The sequence below is a fragment of the Bufo gargarizans genome, chromosome 2 (assembly GCF_014858855.1).
Source record: "Bufo gargarizans isolate SCDJY-AF-19 chromosome 2, ASM1485885v1, whole genome shotgun sequence".
In the NCBI taxonomy this organism is placed as follows: Eukaryota; Metazoa; Chordata; class Amphibia; order Anura; family Bufonidae; genus Bufo; species Bufo gargarizans.
Window position 1 is genome coordinate 281,092,533 of NC_058081.1, and position 13,525 is coordinate 281,106,057.

The 13,525-nt window shown below is 41.3% G+C and overlaps 1 protein-coding gene across 2 annotated transcripts in view; it reads left to right on the plus strand.

Annotated features, from left to right (window-relative positions):
• The window catches only part of DOCK4 (dedicator of cytokinesis 4), a 346,430-nt gene that overhangs the window by 323,419 nt on the left and 9,486 nt on the right, over positions 1–13,525 (plus strand). For both annotated transcript variants that reach the window (XM_044280322.1, XM_044280323.1), the window contains 4 exons: positions 91–172; positions 5,228–5,337; positions 7,979–8,051; positions 13,249–13,362. In XM_044280322.1, coding sequence (XP_044136257.1) covers positions 91–172; positions 5,228–5,337; positions 7,979–8,051; positions 13,249–13,362 — 379 coding nt within the window. The remainder of the gene's footprint in view (positions 1–90; positions 173–5,227; positions 5,338–7,978; positions 8,052–13,248; positions 13,363–13,525) is intronic.

Below are 13,525 nucleotides of genomic sequence, written 5' to 3' on the forward strand. Positions count from 1 at the left end.
GGTTGCATAGCGGTGGCAGATGAGATAGGAGATGCTAGCCTACATATGATATTTAATAGTCTACATAATTCATTTTTTTTTGCCTTTCAGCCTAGTCCTTCTACCTCAAGTTTGAGTTCTACACATTCCGCTTCTCCAAATGTGACAAGTTCTGCCCCCTCAAGTGCCAGAGGTATTTTGTTACAGAGTATATGGTACAAAAGTTAGTCATATAAGGACCATTTCCAAATAGAATTAAAAAATCACAAGTAAACTTTTGATAAGTTCTTGGGCTACTTTCACACTTGCGGCAGAGTGATCCAGCAAGCAGTTCTGTCGCCGAAACTGCCTGCCGGATCCGTCAAAACGTTTGCCAACTGATGGCATTTGTAAGACTGATCAGGATCCTGATCGTCTTACAAATAAATAAAATCCGTCTTTTCGGTGTCAGGCGCAGACCAGAAGGACGGATCCGGCATTGCAGTATTTTGAATGCCGGATCCGGCACTAATACATTCCTATGGAAAAAAAATGCATTCAGGTAAGTGTTCAGTTTTTTGGGCCGGAGATAAAACCACAGCATGCCGCGGTATTATCTCCGTCTTGAACAGTCAAAAAGACTGAAATGAAGACATCCTGATGCATCCTGAACTGATTGCTCTCCATTCAGAATGCTTCGGGATAAAACTGATCAGTTCTTTTCCGGTATAGAGCCCCTAGGACGGAGCTCAGTGCCGGAAAAGAATAACGCTAGTGTGAAAGTAACCTTATTGGGGTTGTACACTACTGATGTTTATTCAAAATTCCTATATATGTATGTATGGTTAAAAAAAACTAAAAAAAAATGGGATAATGCATTTTAAAGAATCATTGTCCGGCTATCAAGATGGAATTCAGGAACTGAGGGTGTTGGATATGTTAGATATGATGTGTGATGTGCAGGCCAAACCTATGCACAAATACCAACATCCAGGGCCACGGTCAATGTTCTGTGGCAATAAACAGGATTAGCCACTTTATTGCAACTTTATTCCAAGGAATATCACCAAGCATTATACGTTGTTTACCTTTACATTTTCTTTACATGTTCTGGACAGTTTTGATGATTATTGAAGACCTCCTCATTCACTGAAACAGTCTGCCATCTGCACATGCCTCGCGAGTCAAGGGCAATGTGTTTCAAGGCAGAGGCATGGTGACATTGGTGCCTCTCCATCCACAGCTAGGTTATGGATGGGAGCAGCATCTTGACCTGATGGTTGACTATTGAAGTCACGGCCCCCTCCCCCTACTCAGCCAATCATCAAAACATCCCAGAACTTATAATAAATATGTATGAGTAAGTGATCCATTATGATTGGCAATAACCCTGGTTTGTTGACTTTTAGGAAAATTGTAAAAGTAATACAAATGAACTCCCTTTATTGTATTATTGCAGCACAGAACAAAAGATTTAACATATAATGTTTCTTTAAACATCAGATACCTAATTATACTTTCTTACTTCACCATTTTCCAGATTTAAAGAGAATGTGTCATCAGAAAATGACCTGTTATTTAAATCATGTTTTTAAGTTAAACATGTTTAAGAATTTTTGATAAATATTTAATCTTGCCGTTTCCACACTGACAACTATCATACTAAGCTGCTGTAGTCATCAAGAAGGATTACAATGAATGCAAACTACAGATAAGCAAATTGATTGGTCTCATCAGCAAGATTCTTCACTTTTAGGCCTCATGCACACGACCGTTGTGTGCTTCCGTGTCCGTTGTTCCGTTTTCCGTGATTTTCTGCGGACCCATTGACTCTTAATGGGTCCGTTGAAAACTCTGAAAATGCACAGTTGTTCATCCGCGTCCGTGATCCGTGTTTCCTGTCCGTCAAAAAAATATGACCTGTCCTATTTTTTTGACGGACAACGGTTCATGGACCCATTCAAGTCAATGGGTCCGTGAAAAAACACGGATGCACACAAGATTGTCATCCGCGTCAGTGTTCCGTGTCCGTAGGCTACTTTAATTGAGCGTATCCTAGCCCCCTGTAAGATATCAGGGGCTGCCAGGCAGCAGGGGGCAGTCATGTACACAGTTCGTAGTATATTCTATACTGTCGGATCTGAGTTTTCACGATGTAACTCAAATCCGATGGTATATTCTAACATAGAGGCGTTCCTATGGTGATGGGGACGCTTCAAGTTAAAATATACCATCGGATTGGAGAAAACTCCGATAGGGACTCCTGACTTTACATTGAAAGTCAATGGGGGACGGATCTGTTTGCAATTGCACAATATTGTGTCAACGTCAAACGGATCCGTCTCCATTGACTTGCATTGTAAGTCAGGACGGATCCGTTTGGCTCTGCACGGCCAGGCGGACACCAAAATGACTTTTTTAAAATTTCCTTCATGTCTAGTGATCCTCCAAAATTCACGGAAGACACACGGAAGAAAAAACGGACACTGATCACGGAACAACGGAACCCCATTTTGGGCCTTAAGGGACTGTTTTCACAGGTCAAGAAGTGCTAACCTACTGCTTGATTGACAGGGGTGGACATCTCACCTGACCCTGACAATCTCTCACCTGTGCTTCTGCAGGTGCAGAGGCTTCCACTATTTAAAAAGTGACTGCGATATGCCGCTTGCTGCTCCAGAAGCAGACACAGAGCCTCTGCACTTGCGCCGCTATTCTCAGCAGTCGAGTAGGTGCAAGACTGTCATGGGCATGCGAGATGTCCGGCCCTGCTGATCAAGTGGCATACAGGTGTTTCTTCACCTGCAAGTTCAGCCTCCACAGGTGGAGAACTCTTGCTGATGAGACAAATCAATTTGTTAGAATTGATTCACTCATCCCTAATGCAAACACAACTATATATGTAGATAACACAGAATCACATCACCAGCAATAGGTGATGGTCACAGTGTGTCTACTCGCCTCCCTATGCAATGACTTTGCATCGTGCTTGCCTGGATCACTCGCCCATAGAAGTCAATGAATCTCCTGCAGTCTACATATTCCTATGGTCCATGTAGTTGCTGTAAACCATAAGTTGGAGTGCTGTTAATAGCAGCTCAGGCATGAGGACTACACCATAATGAGCTACAGAAAATAGAATTTAAAAAAAATCTACAATTAAGGAATTAAAAAGAAAAAATATCAGTATGTTGAATTAATTAGCAAAAAAAAAAAAAAATCTCTACTTTCCCTTTAACAACCTGCACCTGCCACTGTTTCTACACCGTTGTACAAGGGTTGTAGCCAGCTTTCCTAAATTCATTTACAGGTCCTTCTAAAAAAATTTGCATATTGTGATAAAGTTCATTATTTTCTGTAATGTACTGATAAACATTAGACTTTCATATATTTTAGATTCATTACACACCAAATGAAGTAGTTCAAGCCTTTTATTGTTTTAATATTGATGATTTTGGCATACAGCTCATGAAAACCCAAAATTCCTATCTCAAAAAATTAGCATATCATGAAAAGGTTCTCTAAACGAGCTATTAACCTAATCATCGGAATCAACTAATTAACTCTAAACACCTGCAAAAGATTCCTGAGGCTTTTAAAAACTCCCAGCCTGGTTCATTACTCAAAACCGCAATCATGGGTAAGACTGCCGACCTGACTGCTGTCCAGAAGGCCATCATTGACACCCTCAAGCAAGAGGGTAAGACACAGAAAGAAATTTCTGAACGAATAGGCTGTTCCCAGAGTGCTGTATCAAGGCACCTCAGTGGGAAGTCTGTGGGAAGGAAAAAGTGTGGCAGAAAACGCTGCACAACGAGAAGAGGTGACCGGACCCTGAGGAAGATTGTGGAGAAGGACCGATTCCAGACCTTGAGGGACCTGCGGAAGCAGTGGACTGAGTCTGGAGTAGAAACATCCAGAGCCACAGTGTACAGGCGTGTGCAGGAAATGGGCTACAGGTGCCGCATTCCCCAGGTCAAGCCACTTTTGAACCAGAAACAGCGGCAGAAGCGCCTGACCTGGGCTACAGAGAAGCAGCACTGGACTGTTGCTCAGTGGTCCAAAGTACTTTTTTCGGATGAAAGCAAATTTTGCATGTCATTCGGAAATCAAGGTGCCAGAGTCTGGAGGAAGACTGGGAAGAGGGAAATGCCAAAATGCCTGAAGTCCAGTGTCAAGTACCCACAGTCATTGATGGTCTGGGGTGCCATGTCAGCTGCTGGTGTTGGTCCACTGTGTTTTATCAAGGGCAGGGTCAATGCAGCTAGCTATCAGGAGATTTTGGAGCACTTCATGCTTCCATCTGCTGAAAAGCTTTATGGAGATGAAGATTTCATTTTTCAGCATGACCTGGCACCTGCTCACAGTGCCAAAACCACTGGTAAATGGTTTACTGACCATGGTATTACTGTGCTCAATTGGCCTGCCAACTCTCCTGACCTGAACCCCATAGAGAATCTGTGGGATGTTGGGAAGAGAAAGTTGAGAGACACAAGACCCAACAATCTGGATGAGCTTAAGGCCGCTATCGAAGCATCCTGGGCCTCCATAACACCTCAGCAGTGCCACAGGCTGATTGCCTCCATGCCACGCCGCATTGAAGCAGTCATTTCTGCAAAAGGATTCCCGACCAAGTATTGAGTGCATAACTGAACATAATTATTTGAAGGTTGACTTTTTTTGTATTAAAAACACTTTTCTTTTATTGGTCGGATGAAATATGCTAATTTTTTTAGATAGGAAATTTGGGTTTTCATGAGCTTTATGCCAAAATCATCAATATTAAAACAATAAAAGGCTTGAACTACTTCAGTTGTGTGTAATGAATCTAAAATATATGAAAGTCTAATGTTTATCAGTACATTACAGAAAATAATGAACTTTATCACAATATGCTAATTTTTTGAGAAGGACCTGTATTTCGAGTCTGTCTATCCATGCATACTTCTGCATAACCATGCAGGCTTGACTTTCAGGACTCAAGGAGAACTGGGTGAAAATACTGCTGGGTCTGCATAATTATTAGTCAAGGATTTTAACAGTTTTTCAGGGATTAGCACTGCATTTTTTATTTTTAGATGGAAATGGTCTTATAGTCCTAAATTGCTAATGCGGGTCATATCCTAATCATGTTTCTTTACAGACTTGCATACTTAATCTATTTTGTCTACAAAGTTACCATGGATTTTGTGGCTAATTGTAGCTTCCATTTTCTGAGGAATTGTTTTTTCCCCTTGACTATAGAGATACTCATTGTCTTCTCTTTTAGCTTCCCCTCTGTTATCTGACAAACACAAGCATTCCCGAGAAAATGCCTGCCTGTCCCCAAGAGAGAGACCCTGCAGTGCCATATTTCCAATCCCAGCAGAACCTCCCCAGGTAGCCCTCTTCTCTGCCCACTGAAAGTATACGAGCGCAGTAACAGCTCATTTTTCTGTGTATTGGCCAGTGTTATGTATGTTTAATAACCTGCTCTTTGCTTCCTTAATAGTTAATTTGCTTTGACTAAAAGGTCAAAACTGCCGAGGCGCAGTGATGTGCTTTTCTTACTAAGTAGCTAATCTTGTGTAGGAAAATCGTCAAGCTATGTTTTTCTGAGTACCTTCTTCTATTTTAATTGTTTGTTGTGTAGTTGCCTGGTAACTTCATTTTAAGAAATGAGAAAGTCGATTTTTTTTCCCCTTGCTATCAGACTAACCATTTTGAGAATATTTACAAATGCTATGTACTGTATTACTGTGTTTAAACCATAGATACAGTGTCATGTTGTGTAAAATTCTAAAATAACATTATAGGTAAGTATGAAAGGCACACTCTCACTTGTTGCTGCACGGAATGAATAGGGGCAATATGATAAAAATATGTCTTTATTTGGTAAATACTAAAAATCTTGTAATCTGCTGTCATTAGATAAGCATTTAAAATGTACAATAGAAGATAAAAATAAAAATAGGGGGCCCTCTTTGTGTGCTGACATTCTGCACTGGTATTGTTCTTTGGTTACTATATGGTGCCTAGTGCCAACTGGGTACACAAAAATGGTATATGTGAGCTGAGTACACAGAAATAGAACGTATTTTACGCTAGGTATAGAGAAAATATTACAGAGCCCGCTAGAATAACCTAGCACTCTATCAATTATTCTAGCAGGCTCTGTAATATTTTCTCTCTGGAAATACTCGGCAAGGACCGTTCCTTTTTTCAAGGACTACAGCACTATTAACAAAGTTTTCGACTTGCACCCAGCACTTTTTTGTATTCAGCCAAGACCTGGCACTCTATGTAGCCAGCACAAATCATAGATTTGATACACTAGTGTATGCTACAATCACTTCCTGTGGACCCAGTGTGCATTATCTTTATACTTATGTACTCAGCACGTTTATGTACCCAGCACCATATTTAACAAACACCCGGCACTTTATGTATTCAGCATTGACGTACTTTATGTATCCAGCATTGAGGCAAATTATAGATGACTGTATTTAACGTGCATTATTCTTTTATTATTATGTATCCAGCTTGCATACAGCAATTCTGCATATTCGGCTATTACAAACTACTCTATACCTAGCGTAAAATACATTATATTTCTGTGTACTCAGCTCACATATACCATTTTTGTGTACCCAGTTGGCACTAGGCACCATATAGTAACCAAAGAACAATACCAGTGCAGAATTTCAGCACACAAAGAGGCCCCCTATTTTTATTTTTATCTTCTATTGTGTATTTTAAATGCTTATCTAATGACAGCAGATTACAAAATTTTTAGTATTTACCAAATAAAGACATATTTTTATCATATTGCCCCCTATTCATTCCATGCAGCAACAAGTGAGAGTGTGCCTTTCATACTTACCTATATTCATTCTCTTGCATCAAACGGCTTCTGGGTGTGCCGATGATAGAGCACCTCTTTCCACACTACTAAACCGGTGAGCCACTGTACAAGTATTTTAAAATAACATTATACTGTGTCATTAAAGGGGTATTCCCATCTCAGACATTGTTGGCATATAGCTAGGATATATTGCGAGCAATGTCAGATAGGTGCAGGTCACACCTCTGGGACCTGCTCCTGTCTCCTGAATGGGCCCCCCGAAGTGAACAGAGAGCATCACACAAACGCAACTTCCCTCCATTCAGCGCTATGGGAGCTCTAAAGGTTGGTGAGCGCCACCAGTCCCATAGCGGTGAATGGAGGGGTGTTCATGTATGCGCGGTGTGCTCTCCATTCACCACTGAGGGGCTTCTGGAAACAGCCGAGCACACCGGATCGGCTATTTTCAGAACCCCTGTAGAAGTGGAGAGCGCACCGCATATTGACGGTGTGCTCTCCTTCACTCCAGTGGACCCGCTCTGGAGATAGGAGTTCCAGAGGTGCATCTGCACCTATCTGACATTGATGGCAAATATGCCAGTAATGTCTCAGATGATCTAATCCCTTCAAGAAAATGAGGTCTACAAAATTTGTTTTCGTAGCAGATTGTATAGGGGTAAAAGGAAAACACATAGGTGGGAATTTATCCTGCACTCCAGAATTCTGGCTTTAGTAAGCAGCAAAATAGTTCTCTTGCATCTCTTTTCGGTAACGTGTGCAAAAAAAAAGACCTTTTTTTTTTTTTTTTTGCATTTTTACACCACTTACTCCAGTTTTGGAAAGTAGGAGTGGTTAGGTATGTCGGTAAGCTTCAGCTTTATCACGGAGACTCACTCTAGCAGTAGCCAGTGCGACGTAGAAAAACTGGGGTAGACTTTTTAGACCAAAGTGTTTAGGCGCTTACACAACACAGACTGACTTCAAATATTACCCTCATGGTAAATTTCCACCATATAGTATTAAATCATCTGTTGCAGGAATAACATTGCTCAGTTTTTGAAAAGAAAAATGTAGTCCTGACCAATATTTAACAGAAAAACAACCAAGATATGTCACTGATTTTGCTGGTTGTAAGTGTCAGCGGACCACTGCCATCTGAACACTGACTTCTCATCTTCATTGTTTTAACATTTCTAGAGGGTACTTTTTAATCACATTGGAGAAAACACCTTGCCCCGGAGTGACCCAAACCTCTCGGCTCCAGATAAAGGTATGTTGTCCCCACTGAAAATGATAGTTAACGTTACACCACTGATTGTTTAGTGGATAATTATATCGTTATCTATCTGTGAGAGAACGCCAGCGCTCCAATAGTATGATGTAGTGAAGAGGTTCTTTTTCTTTTATGCAGACAAAATGTGTGATATTTTGGTCAGCAGACATTTATTAGACACTGTTGCCTCTCATGAAAGCAGGAAAATGCAGGAAATACTAATTTCTCACATAAGGAATGCGAGTATATTACATGTGGTGGGTGCTTCTCCACACACAATATATAAGGACATCTACACTTGTTGCCCTGTTTCTTGTGAACAAGCTTGTTTTTTAAGATGGGTCAAATCTGTTTAGGCAAGTTTGCTTTGAGTGCAAGCAGTTAAAATGATCTCTAAGTTAGAGAAGTTATGATAAATATAGAAAATGAAAATCAGACATTATAGAGTACATGACAATCTCTAATAAAGACATAATCAACCCTGCACCTTACATGGATCTAAAGATTTCCCTATTTATCGATCAAATTGCTTCAATCTGCTAGATTTATTTCAAGCTCTGGGAATGTGTCCTTTCTGCTGCAGCTCTCTCTCACAGCTGTGAGGTGTGTGCTTTCTGCTGTAGCTCCTTCCCTGTAACTGTAACAATATCTAACAGTAGATATGGTTGGTAGCAGTGGAAGATATAACTGAACATGTGAGTCCACCTCACTGATGTGGATGGGAAAATAAGGAAAATAACAAACAGCAGATGGCATTACACACCGAACATAGCAGGGAAAGGGGTGAGGTAATAAGGCCTAGAAACTAGGAAAAGGAGATGGACACCTCCTAGTAAAACCCTAATCAAAGTCCTGACTAACTGCCAGTATGAACAGATCCCAGAGGTAGGCAAGTTCATATACAGGAATACCTAATGTTCTAACTCACCCTGTAGGACCCTGGTACTAATGTCAGGAGTGAGACAACCTGATCCTCCAAAAGTAAGGACGAACAGGAGTCTCCCTCAGGCCTTAATACAAATGACAGGGAAATGCAACACACAAAAACAAAATACAAAAGGGAAAGAAAACGCTTAACTTCAAGTGGCTATGGCAGCAGCAGGAATTCAGCCGAGATCCACACACCAGCTATCCACAGGTCCAACAGAAGCTATAAACCTCATAGCATAGTGGGAGAAACAACAATAAATAGAGAAGGTTAAATTACCATAATAGCCACACCTGGGGAAAGAAGGTATGGCAAGCACCAGAAACAACACAGACATCATTTGATCCAAACAGAAATCATGTCAGATCAAACCATGTTTTGCCAGTCTCACCGATCTCCTGCCACCTGTCGCGAGAACGTTTGTGACACTCAGAGGGGGTATGCTACATTTTTAATTACATGCAATTACAAAAAAAAATATTCAGACTCAGATGCTGGTTTGAAAAATGTTGAATATTTTCGGAGGGGACCAACCTTTTAAACTGGTTTGCTTGTTGTTTCCTCCTTTGGAACTCATTATTACTTAGACTTTTGGGTTAAGTAGCCTAAATATTGAGCAAAATGTCTACTGTAGTAGACAAAAATGTAATTCTTAGTTTTTTGGGCGCACCACTGTATCTGTGCATGCTTGAACCTGCCACTTGTCTAGGAGAACTCTGAGTTAGAAAACTTTTTTTGAACAAAAGGGAGAATATTCTTATGATCACCAGTTCCAGTAAAAATGTCAGTGTCAATATCTTAACACACTGACACCACTGCTCTGCTCCTCATGCTTCACCAACGTGTGCCAGATATACAGTATAATGGAGCAGCAGAAAGATTACTCTGTCTAGTGAGTCTATCTGAAGTCTAAACTGCAGTGCAGAGATTGCACTGGTTGAGAACATAGTGAGGTCCGAATAGTGGCCTGGGCCTTAGCAGAAGGTGCAATGTTTCCCCTTATTTAATGATTAGGTAGTAGCACTCCAGTACCCTTTGCTCTTTGACCGGTTATAAATAACAGCTTCTCTGTGCTGTCTCCTGCACCAAAGTCAGTAAGTAGCAGAGTCCTAGTCCTGGTTGGATATGCATGTAGTGAAGTACCGCCCGTCAGGCCCCATAACTTGGTAGGTTGACCACCTGTGAACTTCTCAGTTAATTTCTTCTGGGTACATGTCTACTAAACACCAGAACTGTATAATTTGCAGGACATTTCTCCTTATACTTAGATATATAACTCATTGAGAAACAATGGTCAGTGACCCACCAGCCCCACCACAACACCAACTGTTCTATTCTGTTTTTCTACATTGGACATTTTCTCTAAATTGATATTATTCAAAAATAAAAGGATGACCGTGCTTGTAATATTTGTGATTCGCCATGTCCACATTGCCAGTACTGCATATTAGAGGAATCCAGAGACCCCAAAAAATCCTTTGCACCATGTTTTGTAGAAAGTGTACACTTCTCCTCTTAATATTGTCACACTGGGCTCTTGAACATCATTACAAATTGCCTCTGTGAGCTTTTTGAATAAGATAGATGGAGGCCATTATTTTAGTACAAAATTATCTTAATTGCTAATCATTAAGGCTTGTAATTCACGTCCTCAATAAAGAAAGTGACATAAGATAAAGAGCAGTCAGTGTATTTGGCACAGGCATTGATATTCCTAGAGGTAAATCAGCCTTAATTAGACACTTTGATGTATCTGTGTTTCCACCCATTGCTAAAATTTATTAATTTCCTGATTGTATAATTCTGCCCTGAGTTATGAATTTAAGGATGAAACCTATACTATGAACTGGTGCAAAGGTGACATATTTGTATAGCGTGTGAATAGTAAAAACCCTGAATGGCGTTACACAGAAAATAATATATACATATCAGCAAGTTGCGTTGTCCTGTCTGCTTTTATGGAAATGAAGCCAAGTGTTCAAACATTAACCAGATCTATATACGGCACTTGGATCTAAATGTTTCCTACTAAGCCCTGACAACCTTAGTGTATTATCTTGGGTTTAGTAAACTAACTAAAAGTCTTTATTTGCAGTCTTTAATTATTCTGCTATTGATAAATGTGTACTTAACCCTACAGTATTTGTAGCATTTACCGTTACTCCCTAAATAAATTTTGCACTTCCCATACCATACTCCCAGTCCAACACCACCATCCTCCATTATATAGGCAACGCAGAATGCAATTAGTGTATAGGATTTAATAGGTCTGGACAACATCAGTCTCTGCTCTCTGTATGCTTAGATAATAATCTTGTGCATAATGTAATTATCCCTCTCAATGACTAGATTATTCCTTCTGTATTTCCATCTTGAAGCTGTGTGCTTAATGTGGTTATGGCTGCCACTGTGATGTCTGCATTATCTCATACTCCTTGACTTGGCCATCATTGTAAGAGAATATTCAGGGCCTTGTGCTGTGCTTGAGATTGGTACACAACATAATTTGGCAACGTTCATGCAGCTAATGAAGAGATAATGGCTTAGAAATATCCTGGCGGTAATTAACAGGGGGTTGTCACTAGATGGCGTGTGTGTATCTTTGCCCCCACTGAATAGCTGATCTGGGGAATAGATGCCCCATGAGTTGTATGTATATGGGACATTCTGCTATTCACTGCTCTCTGAGTGTTCTGTGCTCTGACCTTATGCTATGTAGTAGCAAATAGCCTAGCAGTGATCCATTAGTTACTCCGTAGAGTTATTTTTCAGGACTTTAAAATTGAGTTCCTATCTTTAGAATAGGCCATCAATATCAGTTGTGGAAGTTCAACGCCCAGCACCCCGACCAATAAGCTGATTGAGGAGACTGCAGTGGTCAGGCAAGGCAACCTCTTAAAGGGGTTTTTTCATTACAGACAATGGGGGCATATTGCTAGGATATGCCCCCATTGTCTGATAGGTGCAGGTCCAATCTCTGAACGGAGCGGAGAAAGGTGGAGGAGGGCACACTGTGCATTTGCAGCCGCCCTCCATTCATTTCTATGGGGCCGCCGAAAATAGCAGAGCGCTGGGTCGGCTATTTCAGTCGGCCCTATAGAAATAAATGGGAGCGGTGGCTGCGCAATTGCAGTGCACTCCAATTCACTTTTATGGGGAGAGCGCTTGGTAGTGGCCGGACCCTGGGAAACCTGAGGTCCTCCAGCCACAGCTCTCCCTGCTCCGTTCTCAGCGTAGATGCGGGTCCCAGAGGTGGGACTCACACCTATCAGACAATGGGGGCATATCCTAGCAATATGCCCCCATTGTCTGTGATAGGAATACCCCTTCAATTGTTTCCCAGGCACTGGGTCCGAAATGTTGTTGCGGCTGTACCTTGTAGTAAAGCTCAGCCTCATTTAAATGAATAGCTCTGGGCTACGTGTAGTACCAGGCACAGCCATTACACAATGTACGAAGCAGAACAAGAGTACACAGCACTCGCCATGCGCTGCAGTCCCTTCAGTCATCCGGTCGATGGAGCGACAGGAGTCTGATCCGCACCAGTATGATATTGATGGCCTACCCTTATGAGGTTTTTCTACAGCCTAGTAGTCAACAACTCCAGTGGTCTTTAACCTGTAAAATCTAAGACCCACTCAACTGTTCCCTGCCACCACCGTTCCCTGTTAACGTGCCATTCTCTCGCATGTGACTGCTGAGACCAGTCCCTGCAGCTGAGAATGAGGCATAGGTGCCGCACTGCAGACAGGCCAGGTTTTTTTTTATTGACCACAGGTTAAGACCTTGGGAGCTGTTGGCCCCTAGGTGGGAAAACCCCCTTTAAGTGGTACGTTTTTCTCTCCTCATATGTATGTTAAGGGGACATCACACCAATAATGTCACTATATTCAGGCATGGTGACAGATTACCTTTAAAAACTGTAAATAAAAAATGTGGCTGGGTTAGACAAGGCATTGCGCAGTCTACAGTAAGATAAAACTGGTACATTCAAAGAATATTTCAGTTTTCATCCAAAATCTCATCTTGGCGAGATGCAACCGTAGATTCTTGTGTTTATTTTAGCTGCCTGCATCCTTCCTTATTTATGAAGTCACTGCTCATTTATGGTGTCAGTTTACCCTACATTTTTGTGCTTCCCTTCATTATGAAATGTTGAAGGAGGGTGTTATCTGCTCCACAGAAAATAACACATTCAGCTCTGACTTTAAAAATCCACAGTAAAAACTCAAGGTTGTTTTTGTCAATTCTGTTCCAATTTTACAGCAGTGAACACAACCCCAAGCAGTTGGAGCCTGGATAGTGGGAAAGAAGCCAAAAACATGTCAGAGAGTGGAAGGCTCATAACTCCTCCTGTGCCACCCAGGCCCACGCAAGCCGGTAGGTCTGCTCTACCTAAGGAGCTGTCTGCATACAGTAGATTAAGGTTCATAAAGTTCAAGCTAACTTCATGCATACTAGTTTATTGGCCTTTTGTTTCAACCTTATTCACACAACCATGTTTATTTTGCGGTCTGCAAAATACGGGTACTGTCTGTCTGCC